This window comes from Nicotiana attenuata, chromosome 10 (assembly GCF_001879085.1).
Source record: "Nicotiana attenuata strain UT chromosome 10, NIATTr2, whole genome shotgun sequence".
Lineage (NCBI taxonomy): Eukaryota > Viridiplantae > Streptophyta > Magnoliopsida > Solanales > Solanaceae > Nicotiana > Nicotiana attenuata.
In genome coordinates, this window is record NC_031998.1 from 32,418,897 (window position 1) to 32,439,164 (window position 20,268).

Consider the following 20,268-nt stretch of genomic DNA (forward strand, 5'->3'; position numbering starts at 1 on the left):
TAGACCGTTGATATGGGAGATCAATGGTCGAGATTAAAAAGGGTAGGTTGGATTCCGGGTTTGGGCATGGGTTAATAGGGTGTGGGTCGGGTTTTAATTGTAAAATTGGGCTGGGAATTGGGGTCCTGATTTGGCTATAATTGAAATCCATTTTGGCTATAATTTAAATAGCCAGTTTTTCTCTATTTAATTTATAAAAAATAGTATATAATTTCTGAAAAAATAATTTAGAATGCTAAAATGATTTAGGATACATAATTAGCAATTTAAAATACAGGATCCAATTTTATGCATATAAAACATAATTATATCTTGAAAGGGCTAACATTGCAATTATGTGCAATTTGGCTTTAAAAATAATAAATGTAATTGCAAAAAATATATAAAAATTACTTTAGCCATATTTTAGCATAAATATAGAAATCCACTAGATGAATTATCAAAATAATAATTTTAAAAATAATTATTGGGGATTTTATGGATGAAAAGGGAAAAAATAAATCAATTTAAACCTTTAAAATTATGGGAAAAATAATAAAACCTTGGGCATGCTTATATATGCATATATATGCTATTTCGAAGGTATTTTTGCATATTTAAAAATATAGAGAAAAATTGGGTATCAACAATAATACATCACACGGGGCTAGTCATGCCCGAGACCTAGCGAGCGAAGTGCAAAAGCTCAAGACGACTGGTCGGGTCGTTACACCTGTCTACAGGCTAGGCGTAGTCAGCTTGACCGCCCTACAAGCCTGGCCTCGCGAGGTCAGACGCTCGGTGGTCAAAAGTTCACGAATTAAAATACTCCGAATCGGATTTGGACTCTAGGACCTCGACCCTAACATATAAATACTCCCTAAACAAGTTGAGGAAGGGTTGGACATTATTTGGAGAAGAAAAAAGGATATAGAGTACTATGGAGCAAGGAATCAAACGAGTTTTCCCTCCGTTTCTCTTTACTTTATAGTTTATTGTCTTTGAGCATCATGATGATTGTTTTATACATTTATGAATGGCTAAACTTTCTCATCTTGGGTTTGATGTAATCTATTGGAGGATGATTTTTCTGCTGCGTTTAATATAAATTTGCCGTTGACTTTTCTCTGCTTGTTCAACTATGTTTTCATTGTTGTTGATTGAAGCTCTCTCAATTAACTGTGTCTATTTAATGTGTATTGCTTGAAAAATGGTGCACATTTAGGTAGTTGTTGAACAATATCACTCCTAAGGTATATGAGGAATCAATACGGGGGGTTTAAAGGTGGAATTAGGAATAACGAAACCTTGGTGCGATCATAGTGAGCGGTAAACTAGTGTCAGCTAGCGTAGTTCGGAAGAATGCGTCTAGTAAATTGTGGTAGTTACTCGGAAAAGAATTACGACACTCAGAGTAATCATGATTGGTAGAGAATACTTAGGCGAATTTTTAGGAAATGTAGTGGGGAGGATTCTGACGATAGAAAAAATCATAACCCTAGACTTTTCCAATCTTATCCACAACATTTACTCCGTTAGTTATAAACTATAGCATTTTAATTACTTTGTTAAGTTAATTCCCTTTGGACTCGATTTTAGACTTATAAACCGAATTATATTTGCAACGATTGCTAGACCTCTCAGGAAGCATAGTGGGGCGTGATCAGTGAGTCAACTAAGATTGATGCGGGAGAAACCAACAAAGAAATAAGAGGAAAATCCCCACTTTTGATAACGGCGGCCATTGTAGTGTTCTTTAAGTTTGTGTTCAATAGTGGGTTATGCTAGATCTCTCATGTAGAGTGGCTAGAGTTCAACTTTTGTGGGGTTTTAGGAATAGTTTGAACAAGCCGTGTCATCTAGGATTGCTAGAAATTATTATTGCTTTGAGAAGCGATATTATGGTGGAGAAGTTTAGAAGACGGCGACTTTGACTAAATTTTTTTTAGTTAGTTGCTTATGTGTTCTATTGACCTATTGTCTCACACATAAAGGATCATAAGAGCCCATTTGGAAAGTCAACTAAGAATTGAATTTGGGTGTAATTACACAATTTAACATATTTATCTGGCCAAGTAATTATTTGCTCAGCGTGAAATTGGGTATAATTGGAGAGGTGTAATTACACCTTTCAATTCTCAAGGAGGATATGAGAATTGGTGGTAATCACATTGTGTAATTACATAGTTACTTTTTTTTTCTTTTTTTTTTTTCTTTTTTTTTTTTCTTTTTCTTTTTTTAATTTTTTTCCTTTATAACTTTTTTATTTCCATTATTTAAATTTTTTAAAATTTTTTATTTTATTTTGCTTTTTTATTTCTTTTTAAATTTTAAAATATATTATCTTTGTACAGTATTTATCTTTTATTTCTCTACCTTTACTTCTTGTGATTTCATGTAATTGCTCATATATTTTATTTCTTATTTGTTTTATTTTCTTCCTTTAGCATAACTGCGTTATTATTCTAGTTTTTGAATTATACTTCCTAATATTAGAAATAATGGGTTATTAACAAACTTGGTATATAATGAGTGTTGTCATTAAAGTAAAATTTCGTTGTTGAATGAGGTTATAAACTTATTATGTTTCCTAATTTTAAGTTGTAATGAAACTTATTTATATTATGTTTGAATTTGACATATGTTAAACTATTCTTATTTTTTGGGATTTTGAAATTGTGTTGTATTTATGATTCTAATTTACTTATTTAGTAGTATTGGCTTATTATTTAACATTGCATGTTGTTCATTTTTTAGTTAGAATTGATATATTAGTTTTGTCAAATATTTGAATAATGTAATGATATTATATTTATGAATATTAATTTATTTATCAAACATGCATTCCATGATGTTCTTACAAAATATATATTTTTAGTTTTTACAATTAATTAAAATAAATATTTTTAACTTGAAAAATATATATCAATTATTTTTACAATATTATTAATAAATATATGATTACTAATTAATGTATATTAAAAAGAATATTCATCTTAAATACCAAATCTGTTATCATTTATACTTATAAAAAAATTATTTATAGGTATATAGGATTATTTATTATATTAACTTTTAAGTTTTGATAAAATCTTCATTTAAAATTTAATCTAACTGTGTAACTATACTTGTGAACCAAACAACACGCTTGTAATTACATTGTAATTACGCTATAACAAACAAATAGGTTGTCGTAATTACTATATTTTATAATTATTATCCTAGTAATTACACCAATTTCAATTATCCGGTGGCTTTTAAATAGACCTTAACAACTTGTTTGGATGGTTTTTACGCATCGTTTCATAATGTACCAAATCGTACTGTATTGTATTGTACTGTATCGTCTGATAAAAATAATATTTGGATAGATTGTGTCGTTTGCCATCGTTTCATGATATCACGCACCATATGAAGAATAAACTTGTAATATTATTAAAAAAATTATGATACATGGTAAAATTACTATATAAAAAGGTAAGATAAACGATAAAATAAAATTATTTTATAATAATAAAGGGTGAGATTGAGAGAAAAAGACAAGGTAATGATGCGACCACACCAAATCGGTCGTTACATAAAGTGGTACATTTCGTCGTTATGTAACGACGGTTTTAACGATACGATACAATAAAATTTAAGTAACAATCAAAACAAACATCGTATTTAAAGTAACAATACAATACAATACAATGGGTAACAACCATCCAAACAAGTTATAAGTGTTCAAGGTCATATTTAAACGATAGGTTGAATCTATACTTACACAAGAAATCATTGGGGTCTATTTGAAAAATCATGTGCAGTTACTTGGCTATGTAATTAATAGGATAGTTATTACAAAACCTGATAATTATACAATATAGTAATTACAACAACATATTTGGTTGTCATAACGTAATTGTAATATAATTTCAAGTGTCATATTTGATTATATAAGTGAAATTACACAACTAGATATTTTTATTTCAAATGAAAGTAAATTATAGAAAATAAATAATTTTTCAAAAAATATTAAAATACATTTTAATGTGTGATAAATATATATAAAAAATATTAAATATTATTTCCTATTAGGCATCTAAAAAATAAGATGCAATTTGTACTTTTTAAAAATAATTTTAAATAATCAACCCTTTGGCACAAGTTTTTTTGGAGTATAATTTCAGCTAAGAACCAACTCCGAGATAAAAATGGCACACCGTCAACTTATATAGATTTTAGAAAATTATATTTAATAAAATATAAATACTATTTGTCAATCTACCTACATTATAATTCATAAAAAAATATTATTATAAAGGTTATAACAAAAAATAACGTTTATCATAATTATCAATCAAATTATTAAATAAATTATTTATGAAAGGCAATAGTACAAATATGAAAAACAAAGAAAAAGAATCAGGAAAAAAAATTAAGAAAAAACATAAGAATTTGTAAATCAAAGAAATGAATTTGAATAGAAAGAGCGAAAAATATAATTGAAAAGAGAAGAAGAGAAAAGTCACCATGTAATTACATTCAATTCTCAATCCCCTTGAGAATTAAAGAGTGTAATAAACGTAATTATACCATTAATTATTTGGTTAAACAAACATGCCAAATTGTGTGACTACCCTGATTATATCCAAATACAGTTACAAAATAGCTTTCAAAACAAGCCCTTAGAATTTTCTTTTTTCTTTTGGAGAAAAAAGAAATAAAAAATGGTGCCTTTGTTTCTGAAAGTTTTGATCGACGAATCCAACATTATAGTTCATAAATAAAAGAATTTCCAAGTTTGGCAGGCCATGTTAGAATAATATGAGAGGACCAATAATCATTAATCTGTCCTTAGAGATAAAGAAAAGAGAATAATGATAATCCTATATATTAAGTCCCCACGCACCACCAAAGGATACGATGTAGTGGATGGGGCTGCTGCTCCCTTAATCAGAGGTCTCAAATTTGAATCGAAAATCCTTGGTAGGGGAACCCCGAATGGGGCCTTACCCGGTGCCTATAGTCGGACTCCAATGTTTAATACCGGATACCGGACGAAAAAAAAAAAAAAAAAAAAAGTCCCCACGCTCAAAGGCCTGGTCATATCACTTGCTTAAGCCATCTATTGGCTACAAAAGAACAATGATAATGAATTTCTTTTGTTGACATTACATAATTGACCCTTCAATTGTCACTAATGTTTTCTCTCGATATGTCCACTGGGGTATCGATGGATATTTATAAACAGACTAAATCGATCGAACCGAATTATACCGCACCGATTATGAGGTTTATTTTAATAAAATTATAGGTTTTCATATAAACTTATAACCGAACCGAATAATAAGATAGATTTTTAATTTTATAAAAATAAATCAAAAACATATCGAACCATACCGAATAAATTTATATATGAAAAATGTATTTTATATATTTGTTTAACCAAAAAATAGGATTTTAGTCAAAGCTAGAATTTAGAAGAATCGGGTTACTGATAATCCAAAAAATAAAGAAAGAAAGAAATTTTAGAATAACCAAGTATGAAAGCTGGTAAATCAAAGTATATTCCAATAGTCACCACCTTTACATTTGTTTGTTTCTCCCCTTTTTATAGCTCTTTTGGGATACGAGCCTTACCTTTGTCCTAATAATGCCATTATGGGCAATTAATGACTTTAAATGTTATGTTATACAATCATATACATTAAATACATATTTTCTAACGTTTCCAATAATTAATACTCATTAAATGCTGTATCTGGGCTCCTTTTTGTTGTCAGATTCATTCCTTTGATTCTTCACTATCTTTGAGTTTTAAATGTCTTGAATAGGTATGAGCGTTGAATTACTTGTATGACTGCTCGCACCCCCTCCATTTAATTTGCTCGTATCTGTTGTTGCTCGTATATGTTTTGCTCGTATCTGTTGTTGCTCGTATCTGTTAACCAACCTTATTTCTTTGACTGTTTGACCAGTCTATATGTCATGACACGTCACGATATACATAAATATAATTTCCCCAATACAGATAGTCCCCCCGCTTTCCATTTATTCATCAGTTTGAATATTTGGTAAGTGGAATTCATTAAGGGAGAATTTTTGTCACCATTAATGCTCTGACAGAGTTTGGCGCTTCACTTATTACTTTCATTTAATGCGCTGGACACGTGTCATCCTCTTATTGGCCATACAATTGTGCAGCACTTTCTTAGGCTTTCTTTTCGGCTTCCCTGTCCACGAAGTGTCAGTTATCATTATTATAGACTTCCCATCATTATACTCTTTCCTTCTGACGGTCATTCATCGGTATAAATATAACTTCCATATTTGTCTTCTACCATTTAAAGCGTATTGAACACTTTAATTTTTCAAAACTTTTATTCACTTCTTCTTCACTTCAATCTTATTTGTCATGGCTTCTCCGAACCCTAACCCTAGAAGAACTCCTATTTTAGACAGCTTTCCCAATGCTCCCGTTAGGCATAGAAGAGGTGGTGGTGGTAGACTCCGTAGTTTGGGATCTGTCCGTGGTGGTAGTTCACTCACACCTTCTTCTAGTTCTGGCCCTTCTTCTAGAACTGGAGGTTCCCATTCTCAAAGGTTTTCTTCCAGAAACAAAGAATCCTCTGAACCCTTACGCGAACCTTTAGTGGAAGAAATAGTTCCAACGGACTTATCTTTTTACCATGACAGGGAATCTCTCAAAACTCAAGTCGCCTCTTTAAATCGAGTTGATACTTATCCTTCTCAAATTACTGACCCTTTAATCCCCATAGTTCGTAGAGATTGTCATTGGAGTGATGATTTCCCTATCATCATTCCTAATCCAAATCAGAGAATCACCTCCTACATTACTGGATTTTCTTTTGTTTATACGTATCCCTTTACTTTAGGGTTTAAACCAGCCATTGATCCAATTATTCTGGATTTTTGTCGGTTTTTTAATGTCAGCTTGGGTCAAATTGGCCCAATCATTTGGAGGGCTGTCGCCTGCTTAAGGCACCTCACTAACTTGGCGGATGCCGAATTTACTTTTCCCCACCTAATTCATCTCTATTACCCTAGGCTTTTTCGCAACGGCGTTTTTACCCTAGCAGCCAGGAGCAAGAGGGTTTTAGTGAGCCCCGAGGACGATAAAGACCATGGCTGGTATGCCCGGTTTGTTGCTGCCCCCACTGCTGGTTTAGTGGGTGAAAATAACGTTTCCTTCCCCGAGAAGTGGAACTTTGCACGTAAGTGTTAAGTTTTCCTCGTGCCTTTCCCTTTCAGGTTTTATCACCTTTTCTAATGTCACTTTTTTTTCCTTTCTCAGCAACCATGGGCGTAGTGAAAACCGTGCCCAACTTCCGTGGTTGGGTAGGAAAATTATTGAAGGCCGCTCCAATGGAGGGTAGATCGTGGAAAAACCTTTCCAACCGTTATGGTTGGAAAGTAAAAACTCATGGTAAGAGTTTCTATTTTTCCTTGTCTTTATTTAAATATCTTCTAAGTTCTAACTTTTATCCTTCTTTTTATCAGGATTTGCTATTCGTGGGGTCACCGCAGAGTCAATCATAGCTGCTCGTGACTCTTTGAATACTCGCACCTCTTCAGCCCAAGATGTATTCTTGGGTTCTTCAAAAAGAAAAACTACCGAAACTGAAGAAGAAGATTCAGAGGAGGAAGATGAAGGTTCCCTGGTGATGAGGCCTCGAGCCCGGAGACATATCGTCTCTGATGATGAGGCTGAAGTTTCCCCTCATCTATCTCCCTCCAAGTCTGTTATTACTCCAGTTATCATTCCTGATGATGACGTCTCTCCTCACGACACTCGTGAGTCTATCGATCAACTTTTTGCTAGTGGTTTTGGTAGTGAAAACTTAGGACCTATTCTAGATGAAATTCCCTTATCTTCTTCTTCATCTCCCGTACCTATGATTGCTCATTTACCTTCATCAACTATTGCTTCTGTTCCTCCTTCTATCACTCCTCCTTTGTCTGTTCCTCAATCTATTGTTCACCATACGGAGGTGGGCTCTTCAAGTAAGAGTACTACTATGAGGAGCATAACCATTGAAGTTCCTGCTAACAACAGCCTCTTGAGAAAGTCTGGTCAGGCTGATATTTGGCTCGAGCCTTTGATTGGCCCCATTGAAAAAACAAAACTTGAAAGCCACAGCAACCTGACCCTCATGAATGACATAGTGCATGCCACTTTAAAGGTATTGTTCTTTCCTACTTTTCTCCATTCTGTAAAAATTTTCGACTCTGGGATTTTTACTTCTCTTTTATTTGTAGGCCAATCTTACTGGCACTGAGCTGATGAGCAGAATCTCCCTCTTGGAGAAGGTAGCACGTGATTCTCAGTTTGAGGCAAACAACTGGAAGGAACAGTTTGGCAGTGTTCAACTCAACATGGAGGATTTGCAAGAGAACAAAAGTGTCTTAGAACAATAGGTTCGAGCACTCACTTCCGAGTTGGGGGTCATCAAGGCTTCGTTGAATCAGGGGGAAAAGGAAAGAGAACGTCTTGAGACTTTATTTTCTGAACAATTATCCAAGGCCAGTGAAGAAATCAGGGCATTGAAGGATCTTTTGAACCAAAAAGAAATTTATGCCGGGGAGTTAGTTCAGAATTTGACTAAGGCACGGGAGGATCTTCGTGCCTCTGTGGATAGTATGCATGCTTTGGAGAATTCTCATGCCACCCTTCAATTTTCTTATAATTCTGTATTAGCCGAGAATGAAGGACTCAAGAATGAGGTCGCTTCTTGGGAAAGGGATTATGAAATCCTTGAGGAAAAAATTGATGTTGAGGTGAGTTGGGCCTTCCTAAATTCTCGTCGTGACACCTTACTAGAAATGGGTCAAGAGAACTTCAACCTTGAATCAGAATTAGCCAAGGTGAATGAAGCCATTGCACGAACTCAACAAACACAAGATTTTTCATCTCCCGAGGTTGAAGTTCCCTTGGTTGAAACTACCTTGGCTGCGACCTCCACAGTTAAAATTCCAGTGACTGTTGAAATTGCTACGAGTGTCACTCCTTCCTCGAGTTCCTCCGTTCCTCCTGCTGTTAGTCAAACCAAGATTCTACCCGTTGATGCTCCTACTGCTATATTTGAAGCTCAACCTTCAGTTGTCGATGGTGCTGCTCCAGTTGAGCCCACTGATGAACTCTCTTCAGTTCCTTCTTTTTAGAAGAAATTTTATAACTGTTTTAAATTCCCTTGTTGCAGGTGCCAATCTGGAAAACCATGTTTAAGATTTTTGGTTTCTTATGATAGTTTATTTTAGTAATCAAACCCTTGGCTATCACTTGAGGGTTGATTTTTTAGAAATACAAGTCCCCAAGTCTTGTTATGGGGCATTTTGTATAAACAATTCGATGACTAAGTTTATACTTAGTCTTTAATTTTAAATATTAGGAAGCTTTTATTTATCATTGAACTTCCTTATGTTCTATCCTTGCCTTTTTATTTTCAAGGACTTAAAGAATAGTCTGCATTTTTATTCTTTGAAAATGCTTTCATTAACCTCATGACTAAATAACATGAGTTTTATAAAAGAGGGCCCTTTTATATTTTGACACTTAATAAAGAAGACGTCTCAGCTTCATAATGGTGTGATCATACGATAAAAGAAATAGGAACACACATGTTTTTTGCAACAACTTCGAGAAATTTTTATTTCTGAACTTTGACAAGTTTTGAATAATACTTTACATATGCTTGAATTACATCTATAACTTTCTCGTAACTGTTTTTTCTTGTAACAGATTTTTTAAGAAAAAATAATAACCACGAGGTTTTTCTTTATAACCCGTTTTAGAACAATAAATGCAAGGTTTTTCTTTACAACCTGCTTTAGTACACAACTTTTACCCTAATTACAGTAAGGATTTCTTTAGCCTTGGCTCATGACTTCATTACTCTGCACTTGACTTTTTCCCAGGCTTGATTTTTATTCAATCTTCTCTGCCCTCTTTATATATACTTGTGTATATTATGTAGTCCCCCAAGTGTTTGAGTGTTGAAGTATGAAGCCTCGAGCACTTGATAGTTTCCCTCATTCGGTCCTTTTCCTGAAAAGGAAATACATACGGGACTCGGAGGTACGATTATAGATGAAGACTGCTTAACCCGTTTAAATTCTATCAGAATAATTGTAACCCTGGGCCAGGAAGTTTAGTTTATTCCATTTCCCCTTACAGGTCGTGACTCATCATTTAGTACGGATTAGCGTTTTGCCTATCATCTAAAATTGTCAGTAAAATTTTAACAATTCAAAAACAAATATAATTTAACATGGTGATACCTGACCGTGGGTTTTTCCTTAGAAGTAATATCTCTTCAAATGAATTGCATTCCAATGCGAAGGAAGCACCTTCCCGTCCATTGCTTCCAACTCGTATGCTCCTTTTCCTGCAATATCTCGAACTCTGTAGGGTCCTTCCCAGGTTGGACTTAGTTTACCCGCGTTGGCCACCTTTGTAGATTGAAAAACTTTTTTAAGCACGAAGTCCCCAGTTTTGAAGTATCGCAGTCGTGCTTTCCTGTTGTAATATCGTTCGATCACCTGATTTTGTGCTGCCATTTTTATTAATGCGGCTTCTCTCTTGCCTTCCAGTAGATCCAAATTGCTCCTGGCTCTACCCATTTAGTGAAGTAATCAGTAAGTACTATCAAAAATTTTACCTGTCCTTTTGCTTGTGGTAATGGACCCACGATATCCATTCCCCACTTCATGAATGGCCATGGTGATATGACCGCATGTAACAACTCCGCAGGTCTATGCATGTTGTTACCGTACCTTTGACATTTATAACATTTAGCTACAAAACTTTCCGCTTCTTCCTCCATTTTAGGCCAGTAATATCCTGCTCTAATCAAGGTTCTTACTAGTGATCTTCCTCCTGCGTGATTCCTGCAATGCCCCTCATGTATTTCCCTCATTACATACTCCGTTTGAGAAGGTCCGAGGCATCTTGCTAATGGACCACCGAACATTTTACGATAAAGATTCCCTTGTTTTAAACAGTAACGAGCAGCCTGTTTTCGAAGTGCATGCGCTTGCTTCTTGTCATTAGGGACGGTACCATACTGTAAAAAAGAAACAATTTCGTTTCTCCAATCCCAAGTTAAATTATTAAAATTTACCTCATTCTTATCTGGATCGAGAACTGAGTGAAATAAATGTATAATTGCAGCATTTGCATCTTTTGCTACATCAGCTGCGGATGCGAGATTAGCTAAGGCATCTGCTTCAACATTTTCATCCCTCGATATCTGTATGACTTTCCAAGTTTGTAATTGCTTTATAAGTTCCCGTACCTTTTCCAAGTACTGTTGCATCCTTGCTTCCCTAGCTGTGTAAGTCCCCAGCATTTGATTAACCACGAGCTGCGAGTCACTTTTGATCACTACTTGATTTATACCAAGTTCTCGTGCCAATTCTAAACCTGCAATCACAGCTTCATACTCCGCTTCATTGTTAGTTACGGAATGACATTTAATAGCTTGCCTAATAGTTTCACCTGTAGGTGGTACTAAAACAATTCCTAATCCTGCACCTTTTACGTTAGATGAGCCATCAGTAAATAAGGTCCATGTTCCTGGATTAGCCCCATTAAGTACTTGTACCTCTTTTTCTGCTTCTAATTGCATCCCTTGGCTAAAGTCAGCGACGAAATCAGCTAATATCTGTGATTTTATTGTTGTTCTAGGTAAGTACGTGATTTCACATTCACTTAGCTCTATGGCCCATTTAGCTAACCTTCCTGACAATTCATGTTTATGCAATATACTACGTAGGGGGTATGCAGTCACTACAACAATGGGATGACATTGAAAGTAAGGTCTTAACTTCCTAGATGCCATGATTAGAGCAAGTGCTAATTTTTCCAATTGTGGATACCGTGTCTCTGCATCTAACAAAGATTTGCTAACATAATAGATAGGAGATTGTTTACCCTGCTCTTCTCGAACCAAAACCGCGCTTACCGCAACTTCTAAAATAGCAAGGTAGATGAAAAGTTTCTCCCCAGCCTTGGGTTTTGCTAGCAAAGGTGGATTTGACAAGTATATTTTCAAATCCCTAAGTGCTTGTTGACACTCCTCATCCCATTCAAAATGATCCTGCTTCTTAAGAGCCGAGAAGAATTTAAAACATTTTTCCGATGATTTAGAAATGAACCTTCCCAAAGCTGCGATTCTTCCTGTTAGTCTTTGAACCTCTTTCTTGTTGGAAAGTATATCAGGAATTTCTTCAATGGCCTTAATCTGTGCAGGATTCACTTCAATACCACGGTTAGAAACAAGAAAACCTAAAAACTTACCTGATGCCACACCAAATGCACATTTTTCTGGATTCAACTTCATATTATATTTTCGTAAAATTTTAAACGTATCAGATAGGTGCGATATATGATCTTCTGAATGTTGAGTCTTAACTAGCATATCATCTATATATACTTCCATGGTTTTACCTAAATGTTCTTGAAACATTTGGGTGACCAACCTTTGATACGTTGCACCTGCATTCTTAAGACCGAAGGGCATTACCTTGTAACAGTAAGTCCCCCTGTCTGTTATAAAAGAAGTTTTTTCTTCATCTCCTAGATCCATCTTGATTTGATTATAGCCTGAATATGCATCTAAAAAACTTAATAGCTCATGCCCTGCAGTAGCATCAATTAACCGATCTATGTGCGGTAAAGGAAAGGAATCTTTTGGACAGGCTTTATAAAGGTCTGTGTAATCTACACAGACTCGCCACTTACCATTCTTCTTAGGAACCACAACAGTATTAACTAACCAGTTAGGATATTTTACCTCACGAATTGAACCAATTTTTAGCAATTTTTGAACTTCCTCTTGAATCACCCTATTTTTGAAAGTTCCTTACTTTCTTTTCTTTTGCTTGACGGGAGGATATGATGGATCTTCATTCAACTTATGAGTCATGACTCCGGGCTAAGATTAGCTCCTATGTACACTTTTCTCTCGGGCCAATGTATAAATAACACCACGGCCTCTAGCTCTTCTATCGTTGTTTTGATGTTCTCGTTCTCCTCCGGTTCTTGAATGGTATCAGGTCTCGAATCCAGATCTGTTTGCTTTTGCTCAGGTGAGGTTGACTCCGTGTTACCCTCACCTAAATTCTGTAATTGCTATTTGTCTTCACCCTTAACAGTTGAATCTGCAACGGAATTGATGCTTCTAGATGTTTGTTGATCGCCTCTGATTTGGCATATTCCCCATGGAGATGGGAATTTAATAACTTGATGTAAAGTTGAAGGAACAGCTTCCATGTCCTGAATCCATGGCCTCCCAAGAATCATATTGTAAGCCATTTCCATATCTACAACTTGAAATTTGGTATCTTTAACGACGCTTTCTGCGAACGTAGTAAGTATTGCCTCCCCTTTTGTTACAACACTAGAGTTATCAAATCCCGACAAAGTATGCGCCTTTGGAATTAATTTATCCTCCGCTTGCATCTCGCGCAATACTCGTATTAAAACAATGTTTACAGAACTACCTGGATCAACCAAAACTCGTTTCACTTTAGTGTCATGTACAAGTAAAGATATTACCAGTGCGTCGTTATGCTGAGTCCCTTGGTGTCTGCGTTGTTGAATATAACATTCTCCTCTTCCAGTACATGTCGAGGCCGCTTCCCGTGGGTAATTGTCACTTTTGAAACCTTTTTATATGATACATCATTGATCTCTTCACCTCCACTTATAACTTTGACAATTCTCTTGGGCGAAGGTGGTTTTGGAGGCTCCTGCATGTTCTTCATGTATGCTTGTTTACCTTTCTCACTGAACAACTCAGTAAGATACCCCTGTTTTAACAAATGATCAACTTCACTTCGCAGAAACCTGCAATCTGGTGTTTTATGCCCATGATCGTTATGAAATTCGCACCAATGATCAGGGTTTCCTCTGTTCGGATTCGATCGCATTTCCTTTGGCCATCGTACCTTATCTCTCATGCTTCTTAAAACAGCCACGAGTTCAGAGGTGCTTACGTTGAAGTTGTAACCACCGAACCTTGCCTTTAGACTTCCATCATCGTCTCGTGACCCGCGTGTGTTCCGGTCATTTCCGAACCTCGATGAGGAGCCTGACTCCTTGTTTCTAGGTTTGTGATCGTACCTTTGATTATCTTGCCTTGATCGTGAGTCTTCCCCGCAGGTCCCATGTATGGCTCGTACCTGTTTTTACCGGATCTCTTTTCATTTTCCACACGCCTTGAGCTTACCTTTTCTTCTATTTTATGTCGTAAAATAATGTCTTCTTCAATCCTCATCTTTTTACTGTATCTGTTGTAGACATCATTCCACGTTGTTGCTTGGAATTCTCGAAGGCTTTCTTTGAGTCGCCTCGTGGCTTCTGAACTCTTCTCATTCAAATTACTAGCAAAAGCTATGGCTGCCCAATTGTCAGGTACTCGTGGTAGCGTCATTCTTTCTCGTTGAAATCTATCTACGAACTCTCTAAGCAACTCTGAGTCTCCTTGCTTGATTTTGAAGATGTCTTCCATTCGCTTTTCAACTTTTTGAGCTCCCGAGTGTGCTTTGATAAATAAATCTGCAAGCTCAGCAAACGAATTTATAGAATTTTCAGGTAAAAGAGAATACCATGTTAAGGCCCCTTTAGTGAGTGTTTCACCGAATTTCTTAACCAAGACCGACTCAATCTCTTGCTTAGTCAAATCATTGCCCTTGACACCTGTTGTGAACGCAGTAACGTGATCTCGTGGATCTGATGTACCATCATACTTTGGAATATCAGGCATCTTAAACTTCTTTGGAATTGGGAGGGGAGCAGCACTTGGCTTCCATGGTTGTTGGGAATATTTATCTATATTTACTCCCTTGATCACGGGCGGTACTCCAGGTATTTGCTCTATGCGTTCATTTTGCTCCTTAAGCTGTTTCTGCAAGGTTAGTACTAGATTTTGTAAATCAGAGTTAACTAGATTACCTGGGTCTCTCTCTTGTGTTTCACTAGGGCTTCCACCGCTGTCTGAATTAACCAATCTGAACGAGGATTCTCCAAAGTGTTGTTGTTTGGAGTAGATGTGGGTGGAACAGCAGGTAATTGGCTAACAAAAGTTTGAAGAGCTTTATTGACTTGAGAGGCAATAAGTTTTTGCAAAGCCTCATTCATGGTTTCAACATTTTCGAATTGAGCCTGTAAGTTCAGGACCAAGTGTCCTTAACTTTTGAACTAGTAATTCTAAGTTCAGGACCAAGTGTCCTTAACTTTTGAACTTGTAATTCTAAGTTAAGGACCAAGTGACCTTAACTTTTGAACTTTGAACTCGAAGTTCAGGACCAAGTGTCCTTAACTTTTGAGTGTTTGGACATTACCAAGAGTGTAATTCGTATTTATTGGATTGAAGGGACACAATGTCGAGCAGTTTTGGAGATAGATATGCGACGAGATCGGATGAAGAAGGTTTTGGAGGCATCTATGGAGGAAACAAAGGGGATGAAGAAAAGACAATCCATGGAAAAGCCCCTGGTAATGGTTTATGTTCTATATTTATCTTCTTGCTCTTAATATGTCTTCTAATGTCAATACGTCTATTTTTTAATTGATAAAATAGAGTGTGATACTAATCAAGGAAGTGAAGTCAAAGAGAAGGAGAAGGCACGTAATCAGCGTCAAGCAACATGAAGAAAACTGCCATTCCAGTTTAGAAGAAAGGGTAACCCAGTCTTTTCATATTAATTTTAATAGACTAGTTGCTACTATTACTAAGCATTGAAAATACAGGATAAAAAGTAAATACCACTTTAAAAAGTGGCTACCCCACACAATTTTACTAAAGGGGAAGTGCACGGTTAGTCCACTACTAACACATTGTATTTACTTTTTAAGTCCACTGTTTTAAAAACTGTCTTTAAGTCTTTAGCCACTGCTTTTAATAACTTTTAAACTGTCCCGGACGAAATACCTTCTGCTCATGTCCTTAACTTTGTGAACTAACTTTAGGACTTCAGGACTACATGTCATTAACTTTTGAACTTGGAACTCTAAGTTCAGGACTTCAGGACTTACATGTCCTTAACTTTTTGAACTTAACTTGAGGACTTTCAGGACTACATGTCCTTAACTTTTGAACTTGCAACTGTAAGTTCAGGACCAAGTGTCCTTAACTTTTGAGCTTGTTAGTCTAAGTTCAGGACCTATTGTCCTTAACTTTTGGGCTTCTTAGCCTAAGTTCAGGACCTATTATCCTTAACTTTTGAGCTTGCTAGTCTAAGTTCAGGACTTCAGGACCTATTATCCATAACTTTTGAACTTGTAACTGTAAGTTCAGGACCTATTGTCCTTAACTTTTGGGGTTCTTAGCCTAAGTTCAGGACCTATTGTCCTTAACTTTTGAGCTTGTTAGTCTAAGTTCAGGACTTCAGGACCTATTTTCCTTAACTTTTGAACTTGTAACTGTAAGTTCAGGACCAAGTGTCCTTAACTTTTGAACTTGTAATTCTAAGTTCAGGGCAAAGTATCCTTAACTTTTGAAATTGGAACTCGAAGTTCAGGACCAAGTATCCTTAACTTTTGAGTGTTTGGACATTACCAAGAGTGTAATTCATATTTATTGGATTGAAGGGACACAATGTCGAGCAGTTTTGGAGATAGATATGCGACGAGATCGGATGAAGAAGGTTTTGGAGGCATCTATGGAGGAAACAAAGGGGGTGAAGAAAAGACAATCCATGGAAAAGCCCCTGGTAATGGTTTATGTTCTATATTTATCTTCTTGCTCTTAATATGTCTTCTAATGTCAATTCATCTATTTTTTAATTGATAAAATAGAGTATGATACTAATCAAGGAAGTGAAGTCAAAGAGAAGGAGAAGGCACGTAATCATCGTCAAGCAACATGAAGAAAACTGCCATTCCAGTTTAGAAGAAAGGGTAATCCAGTCTTTTCATATTAATTTTAATAGACTAGTTGCTACTATTACTAAGCATTGAAAATACAGGATAAAAAGTAAATACCACTTTAAAAAGTGGCTACCCCACACAATTTTTACTAAAGGGGGAAGTGCACGGTTAGCCACTACTAACACATGTATTTACTTTTAAGCCACTGTTTAAAATGTCTTTAGTCTTTAGCCACTGCTTTAATAAACTTTAACTGCCCGGACGAAAATACCTTTCTGCTCATGTCCTTAACTTTTGAACTTAACTTTAGGACTTCAGGACTACATGTCATTAACTTTTGAACTTGGAACTCTAAGTTCAGGACTTCAGGACTACATGTCCTTAACTTTTGAACTTAACTTGAGGACTTCAGGACTACATGTCCTTAACTTTTGAACTTGCAACTGTAAGTTCAGGACCAAGTGTCCTTAACTTTTGAGCTTGTTAGTCTAAGTTCAGGACCTATTGTCCTTAACTTTTGGGCTTCTTAGCCTAAGTTCAAGACCTATTATCCTTAACTTTTGAGCTTGCTAGTCTAAGTTCAGGACTTCAGGACCTATTATCCATAACTTTTGAACTTGTAACTGTAAGTTCAGGACCTATTGTCCTTAACTTTTGGGGTTCTTAGCCTAAGTTCAGGATGAAGAAGGTTTTGGAGGCGTCGAGCAGCTTTGGAGATGGATATGCGACGAGATCGGATGAAGAAGGTTTTGGAGGCATCTATGGAGGAAACAAAGAGGATGAAGAAAAGATAATCCATGAAAAAGCCCCTGACAATGGTTTATGTTCTATATTTATCTTCTTGCTCTCAATATGTCTTCTAATGTCAATTCATCTATTTTTTTATTGATAAAATAGAGTATGATACTAATCAAGGAAGTGAAGTCAAAGAGAAAGAGAAGGCACGTAATCAGCGTCAAGCAACATGAAGAAAACTGCCATTCCTGTTTAGAAGAAAGGGTAACACAGTCTTTTCATATTAATTTTAATAGACTAGTGGCTACTATTATTAAGCATTGAAAATGCTGGATAAAAAGTAAATACCACTTTAAAAAGTGATTACCCCACACAATTTTTACTAAAAAATTGGACTACATCATGTAGAAGCCCAAATCTTTTGGTGTCCAACAAGCAAAAGCCTAATCCGACTATGGTCTCGTTGTTGATTGTCCATATCCATTGTCCTTTTCCAAAATATTACACTACGACGGAACAATACATACATCAAACTAAATAGCAAAGTAACATAGGGAAGATCAGAACTAATAAATTCTTTAATCAGGAACTTGAAAAATAGATGTTCCATATCAAAATTTTCTCAAAAGGGAGTTAAAAAACACTCATAAGTCATAATCAAAACCCAAGAATCTCTTCCTCACCAATAAACTAGTTATATATCCTAAGATTGGCCAAGTCATGATTATGTATAGGAGCCAATACATGTTCTTAGACAACTATACAAAGGGGAATTGATCCACAATTAAAAATCTTGGGTTAAGGATTTGGTGTCAAGAATCAAAAGATGAATCTTTCGATACAGAATGGAACATAAAGTCAGAACAGCTTGTTTCTGCCATTGAAAGTGGAGTAAATCCAAGCATAGAAGTTCCCAAGTTAAACTCCAAAAGATTATCCTCCAACTGGTAACCTCCTATAACAATTGAAGCCTTTTGATTCACCCCTCCATCCAAATATCCCAAACACATCACTTCATCACTTACTTTCACCATTGAATTTCTCCCATAAATCCTCCACTTAACCATTTCACTTTGCAACACAAGATCCATAGTTGGCACATTTGGCCCCACTTTTGTGACATCTATCCCCTCTGTGCTAAAACAAAGCTCAAATGGTGCTATGGATTCCACTTTAGTCAAATTCATGGAAATAGCAAATTTTTCATAAGCTTCAATAAATGTCTTATAGATTGAGCTTTTCATGCTAGTAAAAGGGGAAATTGTACTAATCTTTGTCCCTCCAACACCTTCTTCATCCATTTTAAACAAGGATGTGTTTAAAGACAGTTTCTTGCCATTAATTTTTATGGATTTAACATTGATGTAATACTCTTCTGAAACACCATCTTTAGATGAAATCAAAGGTGTGTAAAGCATAGATCTTGAAACATCATGACCCAAAAGTGACAAGTAAGGACTTTCACCAGATATTATAGCACCATTTGAAGAAGACAAACAGAGAGCAAATTTCCTCTGGAAACCAAATGTATCAGACAACTGAGATGGCAATGCAATTCTTGAATTTCCAAGTCCTAACATTCCTTTAGCACCTCTAGCAAGACCTTGTAACAAAGCAGTTGATGCACAAGAAAACAAGAATTCATGTATTGAAGCAATTGAACCTGTTTTTAACTCATCTATGAATTCCACAGCAAACATGTCCTCTGCTAATTCCCCTGTTGCAGCCACTTTTGTAAAAGGATTTTCTGATTGCACACCACAAATCTTGTTAGTGCAACCATTAGGTTTAGCCATTGAGCACTTGAGTGAATTACAGGGGACAAGTTTCTGACTTGAAGATACAGAAGTTAAGCCACAATTAGTCCAGAGAAATGAACCTCCAAGATCTACAACTAAATTGGTAGGAACAAGATGAGCACCCATGTAAACTTGAGTAACATACTGAAAAGTGGACAGATCTTTGTTTACAGGAAGAATAATGGCCTTAGGCAAAAAGGGTCCGTGAGAAAAAGAGAAAGAAACCAAGAAAAAGAATGGAAACAAAGGAAGGAATATTTGAAGAAGTGAAGGCATATTTTGAGTTCAAGAAACAGCAAGCAAAAGAGAGAAGAAAGTTTTGAGTGGTGAGCTTAGGTTACCTTAGAGGAAACCCTATAAAAACATGTGCAGTTTGGTTGTAAGAAGCTGCGGAGAGGCGCCACAGCTTAGTGGGGGCAAATAATTGAGGTTAAGAAAATAGTGGATAAGCCAAAGAGCAATTGTCTTCGTCTTTGCTGACTAGATTTACATGGTTTGTTGTAATTTCGCACTATGTAAAAACAGAAAAAAAGTCATAATTATTGTCCCACTTGTAACGTGGTCAATTTTCTAAAGTTTTTTATAAGTCTTTGTTTATTGTGATCAAGTAAAAGCTAGCAAGTCTTTTTTTTATATATTTTGGCATGTGAAGCAAATGGGTGATAAATTATTTTTCAAGGTTTTCTGCTTTAGTTATTGTTGGAGATCTGATTGAAACGTTGGAACTTATCTTACCAAGAAAAAGGAAATAAATCTCAATAGGAAATGAATATCTGGCAAGGGAATATCTCCAAAGCATATCCAATTGCCACGGCTTGAAAAATTAATGTCATTGGGGCAAGAATTTCAAACCATTGGCAAGTATCTATTGGCTGGCTA

At 35.8% G+C, this 20,268-nt stretch overlaps 1 protein-coding gene across 1 annotated transcript; it reads right to left on the bottom strand.

Moving 5' to 3' along the window:
- On the bottom strand, positions 18,149-19,806 carry LOC109233256 (basic 7S globulin-like). Its single transcript, XM_019399064.1, has one exon. The coding sequence runs from the start codon at positions 19,663-19,665 to the stop codon at positions 18,403-18,405; it is 1,263 nt and encodes a 420-aa protein (XP_019254609.1). The 5' UTR covers positions 19,666-19,806; the 3' UTR covers positions 18,149-18,402.

Excerpts from the sequence above, each read along its gene's own strand:
- LOC109233256 (XM_019399064.1), bottom strand. The coding sequence starts at position 19,665 with ATGCCTTCACTTCTTCAAATATTCCTTCCTTTGTTTCCATTCTTTTTC.